The sequence below is a fragment of the Capra hircus genome, chromosome 18 (genome assembly GCF_001704415.2).
Source record: "Capra hircus breed San Clemente chromosome 18, ASM170441v1, whole genome shotgun sequence".
In the NCBI taxonomy this organism is placed as follows: Eukaryota; Metazoa; Chordata; class Mammalia; order Artiodactyla; family Bovidae; genus Capra; species Capra hircus.
Genome location: NC_030825.1, coordinates 26,522,635 through 26,542,463, shown reverse-complemented (window position 1 = coordinate 26,542,463; position 19,829 = coordinate 26,522,635). Strand labels below are relative to the sequence as shown.

At 47.0% G+C, this 19,829-nt stretch overlaps 2 protein-coding genes across 6 annotated transcripts in view; one reads left to right on the top strand and one right to left on the bottom strand.

Annotated features, from left to right (window-relative positions):
* FAM192A (family with sequence similarity 192 member A) overlaps positions 1 to 9,887 on the top strand; it is a 38,159-nt gene extending 28,272 nt beyond the window's left edge. For all 5 annotated transcript variants that reach the window (XM_005692012.3, XM_018062036.1, XM_018062034.1 and 2 more), the window contains one exon: positions 9,119 to 9,887. In XM_005692012.3, the coding sequence (XP_005692069.2) occupies positions 9,119 to 9,336 (218 nt within the window). In that variant the 3' untranslated portion in view covers positions 9,337 to 9,887. The remainder of the gene's footprint in view (positions 1 to 9,118) is intronic.
* Positions 15,151 to 19,829, bottom strand: part of CPNE2 (copine 2) — a 52,710-nt gene continuing 48,031 nt past the window's right edge. The window contains exons 15-16 of the mRNA XM_018062033.1: positions 17,062 to 17,298; positions 15,151 to 15,729 (exon numbers count right to left, since the gene is read on the bottom strand). Coding sequence (XP_017917522.1) covers positions 15,622 to 15,729; positions 17,062 to 17,298 — 345 coding nt within the window. The 3' untranslated portion in view covers positions 15,151 to 15,621. The remainder of the gene's footprint in view (positions 15,730 to 17,061; positions 17,299 to 19,829) is intronic.

Sequence of the window (19,829 nt, the reverse complement as noted above, 5' to 3'; positions counted from 1 at the left end):
GCCCTGTTTTTCAAGTATGTTAACCCCTTCTTTATCTGCTTGCTTTCGACTGGTGGCCATGTAGACTCAAACACATTGTATATATTTTTAAAAATCCATGTTTTCTTACTTTCCTCTCCCACATTTTATGATTTTGATGTCCTCGTTTGCATCTTCATGGTCATCCTTTTGCTGTTTATTGTGGTTATCATGGCAGAGAAAGTTTTAATTATTTTAAAATCTGTGTAATGTCTTACTTAAGTGATTTATTTCCTGTTGTGATTTTCTCCTCCCTATAGATTCTTAGTACTTTTCTATTTAGAGCTGACCTTTCAATATTTCTTTTTTTAAGACAGGTTTAGTATTGCTGTATTCTTTTACTTTTTGCTTATCTGAGAAATTCTTCCTCTCTCCCTCTGTTCTGAATGATAATCTTGCTGGGTTGAATATCCTAGGTTGCAGATATTTCCTTTTCTGGAGTTCAAATATATCTTGCCATTCCCTTCTGGCCTGCATTGTTTCTGTAGAGAAATTAGCTGATAGCCTTATAGGTGTTCCCTTGTAATTAATTTTATTTTTCTTTTGCTCCCTTTAGAATCCTCTTTTTATCTTTAGCTTATGCTATTTTTATTATAATACATTTTGATGTAGGTCTGTTAGGGTTTATCTTGTTTGGGACCTTCTGTGTTTCCTGTATCTGGATATCTTTTTTTTTTCTTTCGGTTTAAGTTTTCAGCCATAATTTCTTCAAGTACATTTTCAATCTCCCTTTCTTTTTCTTCTCCTTATGGGATCCCTATTATGCTTTATATTATTCCATAGGTCTCTTAAATTGCCTCCTCTTTTTTTTAAATTTGCAGTTCTAATTGAGTGATTTCCATTATTTTTTCTTCTAGATCACATTCATTTTTCTGCATTATTCATTCTGCTTTTCTTAGCCTTTAGTTCAGCTTTTATCTCATCAAATGAATTCTCTAATTTTTCTTGGCTCCTCCTTGTCTTTTCTAATTCCTTTTTGTAGTAATCTATATTTCTGTTGATATTCTTAATTCCTTCACTATTTTCATTATCTCCTTTTTGAACTTGGTGTCTGTCAGACTGAAGAGGTCTGTTTCATTGTTTGCTCTTTTAAGGGGAATTCTCTTGATCTTTAATTGGGAGTGATTCCTCTGCTTCCTTATTTTACTTACATTTCTCTTGCTCTATGAGTTTAGGAGAAGCAATTATCTACTGTAGTCTTGGAGGCCTATTTTTATGTGGGAACAACCCTTTGTAGCCTGTGTGGGTTTAATTTTTTTTGATGTGAGGGCTGTTTTTAGTATTGGATGCCTGCCACCTCTTTCCTTAGTGTATGCTGGCATTGTCCCCTTGAGAGGAGGTGTGATTGATATTGTGGTGACTGGAGCCGGCACTGGATATTGAGCGTGGCCTCCCTTTTGCTCTCTGGTTGTCACTGCCCTGTCTGGGGCAGGATCTGCTCCCTAGTTGTTGGAGTAGAAGCCCCCAGCTCTATTTCTGAGCTGCATTTCTTTTTAAAAATCTATTTATTTATCTTCTTTTTGGCTATGTTGGGTCTTTGTTGCTGTGAATGGGCTTTCTCTAGTTGTGGTGAGATGGGGCTACTCTCTAGTTGTGATACACGAGCTGCTCATTGCAGTGGCTTCTCTTGTTGTGGAGCACCAGCTCTAAGACGCATGAGCATCAGTTGTTGCAGCTCGCAGGCTCAGTAGATATGGCACGGGGGCTTAGTTGCCCTGTGATATGTGGGATCTTCCCAAACCAGAGATCGAACCCCTGTCCTTGGTATTGCAAGGCAGATCAGGGAAAGCCCCCTGAGCTGCATTTCTGATCTGTGGTGTGAGGTACATGGGATTAGAGTATTCCCACTGGGAGAGGAGTCACTGAGTATTTTCTGTTAGAGCTGATCACCTGTGTGTGCTCTGCTGTGTCACTCTTCACCTGTTGTGGGCTCACAAAGTGTACTGTCGTTGGCACCACCTTCTGCCCCACCTCAACTGTGAGTATCCTGGCAGTTGGCCCTGGTGCCTCTCAGGCTTTGTTTTCACAAAGCCTCCAGTGCAGATCCACTGAAGTCAGGTCCCAGGACTTCAGTAGTTGCACATCTGGACCCTCTGTGGGAGCTGTGCAGGCAGCTCAGACCCTAGCCCTTCCTGGTCTCAGGAGCAGCAGTTGTCCATTCAGATGTTCCACAGACACTGAATTCACAAAGCCAGCCGTAGAGGTGTAAATCTGTGGTTTGTGCAGTTGTGGGGAAAGATTTCAGCTCTGCTTTCTAAGTCCCATGATCCCTGGGGGCTCAGCTGTGATTTAAGCCACACCTCTGTTGGGCACCCCACTAGCATCTACTCCCAGGGCTGCTGAGGCAGTGGCCAGCTCGCTGGAGCCTACCTGGGCGGGCCCTCTCCTGGAGGAGAGGAGGCAGGAGCCGCAAGTGAGGAAAGAGGCTGCAGTGGCAACCCCACCCCTCTCTTTCACATGCTGATTAACAATGGTGCTTAGCTTCGCTGGTGGCCTAGGATTCTTCCCTTTACACTCCTGGTTTTTGTGCCCTACACTTTACCCCCTTCAAGCTGTCTCTGCACAGTCAACAGCAGTCCTCTCCCTGGGTCTGTCCTCTGGAGCCTGCATTCCAATACCCAGCTCCCATCCATACCAGCAGACATGTGTCTTAGGCTGGAGCATACAGGATGGTGGCACAGACCATCTCTGTAAGTCTCTCTCCTGCCTGCCACTAACTCATTGTTGTGCTTTCATCTGAGCCTCTTTTTCGTCCCAGGTGACCTCCTTGCTGGTGAGGGGACTTCCCCAAGGCGCCAGAACTTCTGTTCTCCTTCAGCTTCCTCCCAGGGGTGCAGGACCTGTTCCACTTCTTTTCGTTTTCCTTTTGTACTAACTGGTTACCTAGAAATCTGTCTTGTCTTTTCAGGTGTTTGAGATTTTCTATCAGTGTTCAGTAGGTGTTCCGTGAGATTGTTCCATTTATAGATGTATTCTTGATACATTTGTGGGAAGAGGTGAGTTCCATGTCCTGCTACTCTGCCATTTGAATTCTGATCTGACAATTGGTTTTTTAAAAATCAGTATCCAAGGAAAGATTAGACATTGTATTTGGTTTACATGGCTTAAAAAAATGATTCAGATATAATTCACATACCATAAAATTCACCCTTTTAAAGGAGACAGTTTAGTGGGTTTTAATAGTGTGTATTTATCACCACTGTCTAATCCCAGAACATTTTGTCATGCCAAAAATGAAGCCCCACCCATGCCCATTAGCAGTTATTCCCCATTCTTCCCTCTCCCGAGCCCTAGCAATCATCAGTCTACTTTCTGTCTCTCTGGATTTACCTTTTCTGGAAAATTTTATGTAAGTGGAATCATGCAACCTATGACCTTTTGTGTCTGACTTTTCACTTAACATGTTTTCATAGTTCATGCTGTGGCATGTATCAGTACTTTTTACAGCTGAATATCCCACTGTATGATACATTTTTGTCCACTCATCAATTGATGAACATTTGGGTTGTTTCCACATTTGGGCTTTTAGGACCCATGCTGTTATGAACGTTCATGCCCAAGTTGTGTAAACAGCTATTTTCAATTCTGTTGGGAGTAGACCTAGTTGTGGAATTGGCTGGGTCATACAGTAAATCTATGCTTAACTTTTCAGGAGCTGCCAAACTGTTCTCCACAGTCGCTGCACCATTTTTATATACCACCAGCAGTATATGTGAGGGTCCAGTTTCTTCACATCCTTATCAATACTCATTACAGAAACTTCTCTGGTGGTCTGGTGGTTAAGACTTTGCATTTCTACACAGGGGGCATGGGTTCCATTCCTGGTCAGGGAACTAAGATCTCACATGTCATGTGGCACACAAAAAAAGAAGAAAAAAAAATAGAACACTTGTTACTGTCTTTCTTATACCCATCCTATGGGTATGAAGTGATCGTTTATTGTAGTTCTGATTGGAGTTTCCCTAATGACTAATGATGTTGGCATTGTGTACTTAATGACCTTTGGTTTATCTTCTTTGGAGAAATATATACTCATATCCTGAGCCTACTTTAGAATTGGGTTATTTTTCTTTTTATTGCTGAGTTATAAGAGTTCTTTATATGTTCTAGATGCTAGACTTATTTGTCAGAGAGGTGATTTACAAATATTGTCTCTCTGTGGGTCATATAGAAAGAACACGTGATAATGTTCTTTGGAGCACAAAAGTTTTAAATTTTGATGCCATCAATTTATTTTTCTTCGGTTGCTTGTACTTTTAAGAGTCATATCTAAGAAACTATTGCCTAATTCATGGTCATGAAGATTTACACTTAATTTTTTTGAAGAGTTTTATAGTTTTAGCTCTTAAATTTTGATCTTTGACCCATTTTGTGTTAGTTTTTTGACTCAAGTTTGCTGAAAGGACTTCTTTCCTCCACTGAATTGTTGTGACGCTTGTTGAAAATCAGTTGAACAACATGTATGGGTTTGTTTCTGGACTGTCTTTTCTCTTCCGTTGATTTATATAGCTGTTCTTAGGCTGTCACCACACATTTTTGACTTGTTGTTTGTTTGTGCTCCACGGCTTGTGAGGGCCCAGAGTCCTAACCACTGGACCGTCAGGGAAGCCCCATACGCAGTTTTGATCATTCTGGTCTTGGAAGTTTTGAAACTGGAAAGTGTTAGTCCCACACGTTTGTTCTTTTTCAAGATCATTTTGGCTACTTGAGGTCCTTTACATTTCTGTTTGAATTTTGGGATCAACTAGTCAGTTTCTATGGAAAAGGCAGCTGGGATTTTGATAGGGATTGTTCACATCTGTAGATCAGTTTGGGAGTATTGCCATCTTACAGCATCTTAACAGTAGACTAATATGTCTTTTAAGTTTCATTTAACCTGTGGGTTCTTCCTTTTTCTTTATTTTTGTTTCCTTTATATTTTACTTGCAAATAAACTGGGTCTCTGTCTTATAGAGTTTTTTACCCTCTAGTTTTGCTAATTGCATCCCCATGGTATTCCTTTATACCCTGTGTTTTGTGTAAAATGGTAATTAGATCTAGAGCTTGATCAATTCAAGTTGATTTTTTGGTAAGATTACTTCATACGTTGTTTCGCATTTCCTATCATCATCATTATCTTAATTAACATATGCTTCTGTTTGTTGCTTAGTTACCTTGGGAGTCATAGCATACTTATGCATAAAGAGCTTCTTTATTCCTGTTTAAGGCTATGTAATCCATAGTACCACAGTGTATTAGTTTTTTTTATTGATTAACATTTAGATTGTTTTTATTCATTTTCTAGTATGATGTTTCATTAAATAACCCTGTGCATCCATCATTTTTTACATAAAATTATTGAGTCAGATATACATTTGTTCAGTTCAGTTCAGTCGCTCAGTCGTGTCCGACTCTTTGTGACCCCATGGATCGCAGCACACCAGGCCTCCCTGTCCATCACCAACTCCCAGAATTCACTCAGACTCATGTCCATCAAGTCAGTGATGCCATCCAGCCATCTCATCCTCTGTCGCCCTCTTCTCCTGCCCCCAGTCCCTCCCAGCATCAGAGTCTTTTCCAATGAGTCAACTCTTTGCATGAGGTGGCCAACGTGTTGGAGTTTCAGCTTCAGCTCATTCCTTCCAAAGAACACCTAGGACTGATCTCCTTTAGAATGGACTGGTTGGATCTCCTTGGAGTCCAAGGGACTCTCAAGAGTCTTCTCCCAACACCACAGTTCAAAAGCATCAATTCTTAGTTTAGATAATATTGTTGAATTGCCCTTGCTAAGTTATTCCAGTTTATATTCCCATCAGTGATGTAAGAGTTCATTTTAACTGGGATCTTTTTAATACATAAGAAACTTGCTAAACTGTGGCTGCTTAAATAGGGTAAGTATATATACTGTGTGTAAAGTGTCAATAGAAATCTAAAATGTATTACAACTAGTTACCAGGGAGCCCTATATCTGGTGCTTATACACTGATAGGAACTATCTCCATCAGTCAGTGGAAAGGAAAACTTGTGGGCTTCTTTAAACTCTATAAAGGCAGACAAATTGTATTTAAGAGCCATCTTTTCTTTGCTATTCTTCTTCCTACCCTTTCATTCTTATTTTAGAAACTGGACAAGAAATATCCTCTTGCTAGGAGCTAAGGCCCGGTGAGAAGACTGTCCCCTGAAGCTTTAGGGTCTTGACCTTGGTCAATAGAAAGCTTTGTCCCTTGAGTCCCCCAGAAGATAGCTCTGTGGTCCTTATGGAGATTCAGGCTTCCCCACTGGAGGCACTGGCTTAAGCTCTGAGCAGACCCAGTGAATGTACAAGTTGGCCCCATCTACTCTCATGTCACGCATCTGTCTGAATCCCAGGAATGTTCTCCATTAGTAATTTTCAGCGTCAGTTTAGTATGATAATGTGGTCCTGCAAATACAGAAGTTGGCAGGAAACTTCACCAAATGGGTGAGATCAGAGGGCACCATCTTGTTCTCTGTGGGCATTTAACTGCTTTTGGAATGAAATTTGTTAGAGCTGCCATCTCTTTTATTTCTTGAAACTTCCTAGATAATTGGGAGATTTGGTTCTTTCACTTAAACTTTGCTAATGCCATCATGGTCCCGATTCCTTTGGTTACATTTCTGTGGCTGGCTTCCATCTTTCCTTTAGGTCAGCTCTAGTCCTCCACAGGTGCTGTGAACTTGACCCTTCTTTTCTAAAATTCAATTCACCCTTGAAATACTTAATAAAATGACACATCACACTGAATGCTGCTAAGTCACTTCAGTCGTGTCCGACTCTGTGCGACCCCATAGACAGCAGCCTGTCAGGCTCCCCTGTCCCTGGGATTCTCCAGGCAAGAACACTGGAGTGGGTTGCCATTTCCTTCTCCAGTGCATGAAAGTGAAAAGTGAAAGTGAAGTCACTCAGTTGTGTCCGACTCTTAGCGACCCCATGGACTGCAGCCTACCAGGCTCCTCCGTCCATGGGATTTTCCAGGCAAGAGTACTGGAGTGGGGTGCCATTGCCTTCTCCCACACAAATTACTTTTCTAAGTAACTGGTTCATGCCCTTATGATATCAGGGGTTTTTTTTATAAACAAAAGTTTCTCACAAAATGCTGAAAGCGTCATTGTATGTGTGAGCATAGTAATACAATGAATGCTCAGGTAATGAATGAGATATAGTTTGATATTATGTCCTAAATTTTCACATTCTCCTCACTCCCACCTCCAGAATCTAGCCATTTGCAGTGAAACTCTGTAATGCATTTTCCTGCATTCTCACACTTTATGAATGTTGTCCTGCTCTGTGCCCAGGGGATGGGATAGAGAAAAGGGCCCTTACTTTCTGGAGACTTCCAGTCTGAAGAGAATGTGGATAAGGAGAAGAGAGACATTAGGACTATCAGTCTTCTGTAGCCTTCCTGGCTATAATACAGGAGTTATGGAGCTAGAGGGGCTGTCCTTCCTAATTAAGTACCCTACGATACTCTTTAAATTTTTGCATTTGGCTTTCTTAAAAATTGTGTGAATTAGGTAGTCATATGCGTCTGAGTGAACTCCGGAAGTTGGTGATGGACAGGGAGGCCTGGTGTGCTGTGATTCATGGGGTCGCAAAGAGTCGGACACGACTGAGCGACTGAACTGAACTGATGCACATAATAACAAATTGAAAAGGGACAAAAGAGTGTGGAATGAAAAGTTATTTTATCTTAGAGATCATTGAATACCAGTACACACAGAGATGCTCCACTCTTAATGGCTGGATACTAGTCCCTTACATTGGTCCTCTATTAATGCACCTTTTGGTTTTTCTTATCAACAGTGTTGCTTGAATATCATTTAAGTGTGAAGAACATGGCCACATTGTCCTACATTCCCTCAGCAACATATATGAATGCCTATTCCTCCTTACATATTGTTTATGCTTTAAAGTCATTTGTTTCTTTTTTGGTGAACTGTGTCTTCTCTCTGCTTTTGTATGTAGTTGTTGATTGGTTGTTGGTTTTGGAATAATTTTTATATCATAAAGAAGTTGGCTTTTGTGATACTAATTGTAAATATTTGCCTGCTTTTTTGTAACCTTGTTACCACCTCTTCTGCAGTCATTGTCATCTCTCATGTCGCTTTTTGCATCTCCATGTTTTCACATTGCTGATCTTTAGCAGCTCCCTTTTTCCTTATTGGTAATTCCTGTATGAGCAAGTGAACTGTGTGTACTGGCTGATTGAGATCTCTGTCTGCTTCTCAGTGGTACTTTTTTACTTACTCCTCATTTCATCTACTTGGATCAGTGTATCCTTTTCGCATTTATATGAGGTGTTAGGGGCTTGTTGGGTCGCTAGGAGTCGGACACAACTGAGCGACTTCACTTTTACTTTTCACTTTCATGCATTGGAGAAGGAAATGGCAGCCCACTCCAGTGTTCTTGCCTGGAGAATCCCAGGGATGGGGGAGCCTGGTGGACTGCCGTCTATGGGGTCGCACAGAGTCGGACACGACTGAAGCGACGCAGCAACAGCAGCAGCAGGGGCTTGTTAAGGCAAAACCCTAGAAGGTAATATGCTTGTCAGCCTGAGACAATGAGTTGAACTCCAGCCGTACTGTGTAGTGAGCTCTGGGAACATTTTAGAACATTATCTTTTGATTCAGGCTTAGTGTAATGTTTTCTACCCTAAGTGGCCTTTATCTTTAGGCGGGTCTTTGGACCTCCGTCATCAGCAAAATGGGGGATCCCTACATACCAGGTTGTTTCAGTGATTAAATGAGGCTGAAACAGGGAAGAAGAAGGGGGGGGTGGTGTGGAGGAGAGTCCTTAACTTTTCCTCTAACCTAGGTTGAGGCTTTCTGTCATGGAGGTGAAGCCATGACAGTGGGTTTCCTTGGGCGAGAAGAGCCTCAACTACTTGGTGACATCCTACATGGTCTTAAAATGTTCTCTGCTGTGGCTTTAGTTTTCTCAATTGCAAATGAGGTGCGCAACTTTGAGATGAGTGTGACGGTAGTGTTGGCTGCATAGTGTTGTTTTGAGGCTTCCAAATGTGAAGTCCTCAACGCATGGAAAGCAGGCTATCAACTTTGGAAAAGGGTGCTGAAGTAACAATCCCCCCCTGCTTTTTTGCAGAAGCCCCGTCCTGTGTGTCTCTGGGAAGCACCTCCCTGAGCAGTCCCTCCATCCACTGCCCGTCCGCGGCTGTCTGTATCGGCATCCTCCCAGGCCTGGGCGCCTACTCTGGGAGCAGCGACTCTGAGTCCAGCTCGGACAGCGAAGGCACCATCAACGCCACGGGCAAGATTGTCTCCTCCATCTTCCGAACCAACACCTTCCTCGAGGCCCCCTAGCTCCTCTGTTTTCACCGCAGGGTGCTCCTCCCCATGAGTAGACTGGACAGTTTATTCTGCCTACAGGCATTACTTCCCACAGAAAACTCCTTTGCCTGCTCCTTATGCGCACCGTGACATTTTTAACTGCATCTAAGAATGTGCCAGAATCCACTTGTGGCCAGACTTGTGTTTGGTTTCTCTTTCTACTCCGGTCCAGATGCCCAGACCAGTCCTGCAAGTTCTGTCCGCACTGATGCAGATTTCGGCCCAGCCAGAATTTCACCAAAAACACCCTGGGAAGATAGGTACCATGCAGCTTACAAAGAGTTTGGATTCTGTTGCCTTCTTGTTTTTTCTTTTTTTTTTTCTTTTCCAACATCATTAAGAAGCAGGGACAGTTTATTGAATAGATATCATTTAAACATTCTAAGTGATTATATTGCATTGTGGAGTGTGTGGCAGGCAGGGGTGGGGAGAGGAGAGCCCTAGTAATGGAACAGTGCGCAAGGCCCTGGAACTAGCTGATTCTTGATGTTGTGTGACTAAGTAAAGATTCTAAATTACGTCCACAGGGGGTGTCACTTAACATTTATTGTTCATTGATAAGTTTTTTCATACCTTTGGCTATTCCTTCTCCCTCCATCTAATCCCACTTAAGATTCTAAATCTTAGAGAAACAAACATAGGCCTTATTTTGTTGTAGCCAGAAATCAGAAGTACTGATAGTGTGTGGACAAGATGACTTATTTCTGGCAGCTCCTGATTCTAATATTGCCAGTCAGTGGGACACCACCCTCTCTGTTGGATACATTTATAGTTGTGTCTTCAACTGTGGAAGCTGTTTCTAACCTAAAGGTGCTGCCCTCGTCCTTTCCTCTGCTTTGGTCTGCTGCCCTTCCTGCTCTGCTCTTCCCATTCAGAGCAGCCGAGACCTGGAGGTGCTGTTCCACCCCTCTCCTAAAGTGGGGCAGGGGCTCTCCCTTTGGGAGGGAAGGAAGGACAGGAGGAGACAAGGTATGGAGGCACTGAGGACAGAGGTGACCGTCAGCTTTTAACAGCAGCAATCTGGAGGCTTCCCTGCTTCAGAGGAATGAGCCCATGGAGTTCTTTCTTCCCTTGGGTTTGTACGTCAGTTGTTTCTACTTCCTTGGGTGTGAGACAGAGAGACACACAGAATGTGTTGACACTGTGATGCTGGCAGGCAGAGAAGCTACTCTGTTTTATCGTGGGCAGAGAGGCCCCTGGATCTCTTCCAGCCCACCCCTTTTCCCTCCCAAAGCACTGACACACTGGTGCCCGCTGGCAGATGGCGACTTCCCTTCACCCATAACCGATGCCTTGTGAATTCTTTTTCCTTTTCAGAGCTACTCTGTGCTAATTGTTCCTGACTGTCAGTACAGGCGCATCAGCTCCATCCTAACAAACAAGACTGAGGTAAAACTGGAGGCACCTTCTGCCTGTGCTTCATTGTTCCTGTGATTGTGCTCCTGTTATTACAGCCCGTACCCAGGGCAACCTCGGATCATCTCAGGAGGCAGACAGAGGAGCCAAAGTCACGATCTTCATGTGGTTTGACTTTTCAGAGGCCATTACTATGCCTCATGGCCTCTGTTGATGTTGGGAGAAGCTGAAAAAGGGTTGCATGGATTAAAAGCCTCCATTACTTTGATAGCTAATCCACCTGTCAGAGAACAAGATCTTGCTTTTCCTGTACTGGAGCCTGTGCTTCCAACTCCCTCCCCATCCATTGTAACAGCTAGATTGTGTCAAGGAGGTTGAGACTCTTCAGACTGCGATTTCTGCTCTTTATATCACAAGAGCAGTTGAAGATGACCGGTAATCATCTTTCCCCATACCTGTTAGTGGAGAGCCCTGGAACTGAGACGTGAGTTCTGTAGAAACTACCAGTAGCAAAGCAGGATCTGGTTTGCCTAGTGGAGGAAGCTCCCCTGGAAAAACATCTAGTGTAGACTGTGTGTTTCAAACCCAAAGAACAGGAAAACCAAAGATAGAAGGAAACACTGCCTAAATCACAAAATGCAGCTCTCCTGCCTTGGTAGATAATTAGGATTTTATAACCAGATAATAAGGAATAAAACTGGGGTTTGGGGTGGCTTCTTAAAACCTGTTGCATTGTCCTGAGTGGTAGTCTTCTTACAACTTTGAACCATGTGAGGGAGAAGGCTTGTCTATGAGGAATGCTGTTGCCAGCCCTGTGCCCAGGAGGAGAGAAGGCTGACTTCTCAAACCCAGAGTTGGGAGGGCATTCTAGACTTTTTCAGGAGCATTCTAGACTGAAAGTCAACCCCCTAATGAGGAGTGGCTTAGGCTAGTCCCTTGCATCCTCATTTCTTTCAGTCTTCACCTTGTGGGTTATTCCCTTCTGGCTACCTCCCAGGAATCCCAACCTGGTTTTGCCTTCTGTGGATATATCACAGTGGCTTTGTGCTTGGAGCCAGACATTTTTACTAGCTGAGTCACTTAGGCGAAGTCCTTAACCTCTCCGAGCCTCAGTTTCCTCCTTGGTAGATAGGAATAAGGATACTAGCTTCACAAGTGAGGGTGAAAGATGATCTGGATTAGATACTTGGTGTGGTACCTGGTGCTCAGTAAATGGTAGCCATCCTAATGGTAGTAGTTATCCTCGGCCTCCCCCATCTGGGTAGAGTGTCCAGAGTTTCTGTGAGTAGTGATTTATGGCAGGTTTATCTGTCCTGCTGGCATTCCTCAGTTGTAGCTTGAACACTGATGTGATGATGGGTCAGATCTGGCCATCAGAGCTCCAACCGCCTGCTTCTCCTGTGTGCTTTCCTCTCAGTTAAATGTTAATTGCTCAGGCACACCCAGTTCCTTGGCTCGGGTGTCCTAGCCGTGGGTATATGGCTCAGCTGTCGTCTTTAAGCCCCTCCAGGAAAACAAAAAGGAAAAGCCTGGTGGCAGCGTACAAAATCACTTGGATTTGGATGTTTCTTGATTTCTTGGCGTGCCCAGCCCACTTAGGCGTAACAGTATGGAATGCGAGTTCTACTCAGTGGGAGGCTAGATCTTGGCAATACTTCCATAGCGTTGAACCAAGAATTCAGTCTCGCATTCTTGCCTTAGTGATGCTGGCAGGGGCTGATATTTTGCTCCCTTACCTGCTGGAGCAAGGGTTTAGGGAGAGGCGTGTCACAGCACGAACAGGCAGAATGGGGCCCACCATCAGAGCTCCGCATAGCAATGGACAGCATGACCAAGAGACAACATCCGCTCTGAGCTTCAGGTCATTGGCTGGGCGTCTCCTTCAGTTTTAGGCATGGTCATGCACATCCATATCCCTTACGTTGATTTGTTCATCGGTCAGCATTTACTGAGGGCCCGCTGTGGACGGGCCAGGGGTGTTTGGGATGTTTGCAGATTATAGTGTCTTCCATCCTGAAAAAAAAGTCCCGTGAAGCAGCTCTTCTCTACATTTTATAGAGGAAGCTAAAGCTCACAGTGATTCAGTGACTCGCCCAAGGTCACACAGGCAGATGTCAGAACCAGAATCTTAATTTGAGCCTGTAAGTCTGGGTTTCTGTGGTTTCAATGAAACTTTAAAACAAATGCTCGTGCCCAGACCTCAGTGACTCGAGTGAAGGAGTCTTTTAGTCAGATTTCTGAGTTCACTTTTCATCCTGCTATCCACGTGCAAGAGCCAAATAGCACCAAGATGTGGTTTGTTCTTAGTGAAATACAGTTGACATATAACATTAGTTTCAGGTGTACAACATAATTATTCAATATTGTGTATATTGTGAAGTGACCTATCACCACAGTTACCAAACCATCTTTTTCTTGTGATGACAGCATTTGAGGTCTACTGTCTTAGCAAGTTTCAAATATACAAGCTGGTATTATTAACTATAGTCAACATGCTGTATATTACATCCCCAGGACTGACTTATCTGGTTTGTTTTTTAAGTGGTGATTTACCTGGTCAGGAGTTTAGTACATTCCTTTCCCCAGTGAACTCAAACCAACTGGGAGTAGAGGGCTTGCTTGACTGATCCATCCAACATCGGGCAGAGAAGAGGGAAGAAAGACATGACTATAGATCTGTTCCCTTGTGCAGCTGTGAAGTGGGGGTTGCCGGCAACACACTGAGGTAGGTGGTCCACAGGAGCTGGAGCATTTATGATGGGCGTGATGCAAGGCAGGGACTCTGCCTTAACCCGTCCAGCAGATGTCAGTCTCCATAGCTTCACCAGTCTGGTAAATTATTCGCAAGGGGCGGTGTATGGGAGAGGTCTGCATCAGAAGGTGTCTCCCCAATATACGCATCCCCTGGGGACTAAGGAGAGGATGTGGGGCTGGGAGGAGAAGGCTGTTCCACTAGAGAAGCCTCTGGTCAATCTGAACTTGAAAGATTCTCCCAGGCTGAACTGGGTACAAACTTCCCTGGATGTGACATCCAGCTAGACTCACTTCAGCTACCAAACAGGAGGGTAAAGTCAGCAGTCGTGGGGTGTTATTTCAACCACCATGCAGTCTTGCAGCCGGCCTGAGCAAGGGCTGGGTATGAACCAGAGGTGCCAGTCCTGGGATTCTTGGCTGGTGGGCTGTGACTTCCCAAAGGTCACTGAAGCTCCCTGCAGTCCTGCGGCCCTCTCAGGAGAGGTGAAGATGTCCCTCGAGAATGTTTCAACTGACTTGGTGGCCATGGAATCAGCAGAGGCATCAGAAGCCTAGGATATACATGTCCCTCGCTTACTCCCACCAGATGGACACCGGCTCCTGAACTTACCAGGAACCTGGAGGTAGCAACATGCCTGGTGCACCATCCCGGTCTAGCGGGCCACTGCTAAGAATCGCTGACCTGGGAGAGTAGGTTTAGATGACTGACTGCCCAGTTCATTGGAGAGGAAGGGCAAATTCATTAGCAGCTTGAGCAGAAGACAGCTTTGTAGAGTCTCAGGAAGACAGTGCAGTTGAACAAGTGCAGGCTCTGGAGATGGCCAGACCTGGAGCTGCGTTCTGGCTCTGCCTCTCATAGATTCGATTAGTCTCTGCTTGTTTCCTCATCTCTGAAATGGTCATAGGCAGGGGCTAGTGGAAGGGTTCATCAAGATTATGCCTGTAATATGCTTAGTGGGGAGCTGGAAGCCTAGTGCTTAATATGAATGTCTGTTGTTGATTGCACTCAGGCCTGTGGCGTAGGGGCTGACTGGACCTCCAAGGAGGAGGTGGAGAGGAGAGAAAGATGTTATGTTGAGGAGGGAACTGGACTTCTGGGGTTTCAGAGATGCGTCACCTGGCTAGTTTCATGAGGTTGGGCCTGAGCCCAGGGTGGGGCATGCGAGAGAAACCAACGGCTGCTGTCGCTGGGACAAAAGCAACCCTGTTTAGTTAGCATCCTGAAGCCAGAGAGGCTTTCACGTGCTGTAAACCGCAGGGTGTACCCTAGTGCCTGGAGGACCTCCAGGAGAAGCAGATAGGTGGCAGCCACTGCAGTCTTGTGGTGGTGAGCAGGTTTGGGGAGACATAGGCCAGGGTGTGGACCAAGAGGGAGAAGAGCAGGGCACCATGTGTGTTGGCTGGGACAGCATGGGCTCTGCCGGGGCCCCGAAGGCCTGCGATCACTGGTGAGGGCTCATGCATTCCATCCTGCTGCAGATGTTTATTGAGCGCACACGGTGTGCCAGGCTGTATGCCAGTTTAACAGCTGTATTCTGTTTGTGTGGAATGCATGTCCCCAAGTGGAGGTGATGGTGCTGACTTCACAGGCTTGCGGTGGGGAAAGGCGTTCTCATGTTTCCTTTCCCAGATCAGTGAGCCTGTCAGGTCCCAGCTGAGGAAGGAGCTGACACAGGGACATCCAAAACTCCTTTATTACCCTGAGTATAACAAATAGAACATGGTCACAGTATAAAAAACAGCGAGAATTAGGTGCAGGCTACCACAGAGGCACCGGGGACACGTTCCTTTGAGTCTGCAGCTAGTTACTTGGAAAAAGCCAATTATGATTGTAAAAATTTTATTCTCTAATAATAATTCCACTAAAATTATACAAAGTACATTCAATACTTAAGAGTGGAGAGGGTGGGGAGAGGAGGAGAGGAAGCCAGTTTGGCCTGGAAGCATCATCAGTCAACTCCAACAAAGGAAGCCCAGCTGGGCTGGAGGAAGTTGGGGGTGGAAGTCCGGTTGTAAAAAATAAAAATGTGGATCATTAAAAAAAAAAAAAAAAAAAGGGCCACCCACAAGGAAGCAGGGTGAGCGTGCATGTTCCTGGGGAGGGCAGGAGGCCCAGCCGGCATGCTGCTGCTGGGTGAGGGCTGGCACTCAGGCGGGCTCCGAGTTGGTGGGGGGCAGGTTTTTATGCTTGAAATACTGAACAACTTGTTGGGGCAGTTCTGCCAACACAGCTTTGGCCAAGGTCTCTTTTGCCGCCTGCAGGGTAGGGTGGAGAGTGAGGAGAGAGGATTACTGGGTGAAGTGGGGAGGCGCACCATACCCAGGCAGCTGGTAAAGAAGGTGTCCCTGGAGGAAAAGCTGGACCAGAAGACCAGAGCTGTCTAAAACTAGCATCCCTCAGTCCAGCCCAAGCCTGAAATCCCACCCTCAGCAGCGCTTTCCTTTGCCTTGACACTAAGTGTGACTCTTAACCTGAGCACTCGACGTGCCCGGGAGTAACATTTCAGGATGAATTTGTCTGTTGGAAGCTTTTGGGGGAAAGAGATGGTGGAAGCGGGCTGCACAGCCTACTTACTCATCTTGCAAACATTTCCTGATCTCCTCCTTGGCTGGGATCAAGGGGCTGTGACTGTCTGATTCGCTGCTCATCACCCAGACACAGGCCGGGCACACCAGGAGCTTGGTCAGTGTCCATGCGGTGCCTGGATGGGCAGTGCTCAGCACTTGTCCTCAGGAAGCTCACATTCCAGAGGAAAGAACTGAACCAGCTCAGGCAAACCCACAGGGTACTGGGCAGAGAGGTGAGTACCAGTGCTTCCAGACTGGAGTGCCCAATTCTTCCTGGGACTAGCTCCCAGGACCTGAGCCACAGCACCCCAAAGTCCTTTTGGTTGAGGCCAGGAGGAGAGGAACACAGTCTGCCTCTCATCAAATGAGAGGTAGGCTCCAGGCTGGCAGTACAGGGTGGTATCTGAGAGCTCCCTCTGGGGCTGCTTGTGGGCCCTGCTGCAAGGGCAGTGCCCAAGAAGTTAATGCCAGCCTCCCTGTAAGCAGACCTGGGTCCCCTGCAGAAAGACTGGAGTCAACTCTAGAAGCATAGAAGGCCTCCAGTTCCCCCTTAGAGAAGCCCTCAGGGAGAGGAGGCCATTGTAAGGTGGGCCTTGTTTTCCACATGAAGTGAGGAGGCTGGTGAGCTATGAATCCCAGGAAAGCCCCTCGCACCTCAGGGCCTCTGCTCTCATCTCTTTCTCCTGGGATGCTTTGCCCCACGTGGATAATTCTGACTTGGTTCAGGGTTAGAAGGCAGGTCCTCCCGGAACCCCTATCCTGAAGCCCCAGTCTGGACTGGGCACAGCTCCCCTGAGTTGCTGAAGCAAGTGCTCAGTGACTGTCATGTAGCCTCATCTGGGGACAGGGCCTGACCTGGCCCTGGGCACGTAGTAAACCCTCAGGAAGTATGTAGTCAATGGAACTGAGGGTAGAGGAGCCTAGGACTGGGCAGGCAATCCCAATGCCTTCAGCCTGATTATTACCTATGCTGGTTGGCGTCCTGTAACTGCCCCCTCCCCAGTCCGCGCCCACACTCACGTTGCGGAATTCTCGAAAGGGCACGAACTGCACAATATCGCGGGCTGCCTCCTCTCCCGTGTGGGATCGCAGCATGCGGCTGTCCCCGTCCAGGAACTCCATGGCTGCGAAGTCGGCGTTGCCAACGCCCACGATGATGATGGACATGGGCAGCTTGGAAGCCTGCACCACGGCGTGCCGCGTCTCCTCCATGTCACTGATGACACCGTCCGTGATGATGAGGAGGATGAAGTATTGCTGTGGGAGGGGGTCAGCAGGCACTCAGCACAGCCCTGGGCCCCTGGCTGCCCTTCCCCTCCCTCCTTTCCCACCCTCCCCAACCCCTCTGACCCCCGGAAGGAAGGCGGCGCTTCTCCCAGAGCTGCTGCCAGATCGCAGGCGCCTCCCTCCACGCTAGGGCCCTTCAGGCCTCTCTATCACAGCTGGAAGCACAGACTGCTTGCTCTCTTCCTCTGCCTTTCCCAGCTCAGGAGAATCTGAGAGCTCCAGACTCCAGGCCTGGCTCTGATAGTGGCTACACTGTGGGACTCTGGGCCACTGTCTCAACTGGCTGTGCCTCAGTTTCTTCATCTGCAGAATGGGAGTTCCCACACCTCTCAGAGACCATGCCGGCCATGTGGTAGCAGCTCAGTAATTGACAGCTGTGCCCCTGGCAGAGTGAGGTCCACAGCTGCTGGGGAAGATGCCTTCTGGCTTGTGGACTCTGAGACAAGCCTGCCCTTCTCTGCTGTACCTGCATGTGAACTCCTGTGACCCTGCTCATCCCCCATCAGCACAGCCGACCTTGTAGGAGCTAAGCAGGTCATCTAGGTCAGTGCTTCTGGGAGTGTGGGGTCTGCTGGCAACAAGCAGACTCTGGGCACACCCCAGACACAGCATCAGTCACAGTGGGGAGGGTACTGGTCTTGCAGTGGTCTTTGAATTCTACAAACTGTACCCAGGAGGAAGTCTGTCTGGTGCCAGTGTGTCACACTTGCTAACGCTCCCTATTAACAAAGAGAAGGCAGGAACCTAAGAGCTCCAGAGACAGCAGGCTCCAGGTATACCTTAACTACCACTGTGCTGCCTGATGTATTTATTTTTAGTTACTCTCTATCCTAACTCTATAACTTTTCCTGTACAGTGGGTTATAGTTTCTTTATAAAATTAAGTGAAAAAAATACTGAATAATAATTAGTGTAGGTGACAGGTGGCCATAGCACAGACTGTGGAGATGGGGGGTGAGTAAATGAAGTTCCAGAAAGCTCACTGGATGATCTCTGGGCAGAAGCCCCAGGACTGCCAGCTGCCTGAGATCTCATCTTCAACTTGGGCTCTGTGCCTGGCCCCAGTCTTCCCCATCCATAAAATGAACAGAAAAGCCCCTGTGGTCTTAATAGTCTCTGTTTAGGGCTTCTGCCTTTTTGTCTGACCCTTCTGATTCTTAGGAGAGGCAATGTGGACCCAGAATAGTCAAGGTCATAGAGGTAAAAAGGACAGAACCAAGCCAGCTCCCAAGTCAGCATCTGGTGACCTTCTCACTCAGCAAAGCCGTTCACTGCCTGGGAAACAAATAGAGACCACAGGTTCAGCCATAAAAGATTCCTTACTCTCCTGCCTGTCCCCCAGGCACAGCTGTGGAAGGCAGGAATGAACCACACGGAGGTATGGACCCCACCATCCTAAGCCCCAACCCCCAACAGTAATCCAACTTCTGCACTGTGCCTTTAAGAGACTGATCACTTGGCTAAGGATGGATACCTGTTGCTATGGAGATGGCAGCCTCTCCTTGTAGTGGAGGCTGCTGCTGCCAGTCCCCATTCCTCTGGTTGGGGGTCACCTCATAAGCCCTTCCAGACTCGTCCCCTCACAGCCCACTGTCATCCCAGCCAGCCACATTGTGGTCCTCTAACCCCACTGCTATCCTACCACAAATGGTCCAGGACAGTATTTCTGGGGTACCTAAGTTGGCAGGAGAAGACTGGCAATGAGGGCAGAAAAGAACACTTGGCCTTGCGTGACAGGCTTCTCCTCTCAGCGGGTGGGGCTGGTTTCCAAGCCCCATCCAGCTCAGACCACAGTCTCCCACCCTGCTCCTGACACGGCCCTCTTGACTCTTCCCTTTCAGCCAGCCGTGTGTCTGCACTTGGAGACTTGAAGCACGCAGGCCAGGGTTCCTGCAGAACTGTAGGCACCAACTAAAAGGCTGAGTCATGGTGGCAGTGACCACACCCTCCCTGTCACCCTCACACTGGGATTCTCCTTTTGGAGATGGGGAGACAGGCTGAGGGGGTCACTGACTTGCTCAAGGACTCAGCCAGGAAGGGCATAGTCGAGGTTCAAGCCCAAGCCTGGGGCTCTTGCCACAGTGCTATCGGTGGCCAGTAGCTGTCTCTCCAATAGTGGGGACTGGCAGGGCAAAGGTTTCTGCCCCCTCTCCCCCAGCACTGCAGTGTCAGGAGGCCTGAATATCTAGAACAGCCGCCTAGGGCAGGGCCCAGAGGCATGGCACGGGACTTCCAACCCTCACTCCTGTGCACCAGCCAGACACCCACAGTGCCCACACCTATGTGCCCAGCCTCAGCATCTGTGCAGCTGGGCCTGCTGGGGAATAGCCTGGGCCAGCCTTGGCACTGGAAATGCCGCTGACAAGTCCTGGGCTTCATGCCCGTCCCAAGCAAAAATGAGGTTGTCCAGGAGCCTGAAAGTCTACTGCAACCCCAGGGGTCCACGATCCCATCCCTAAGACATCAAAGGAGAGATGGGAAGGATGCTGTGGAAGGGGAGAA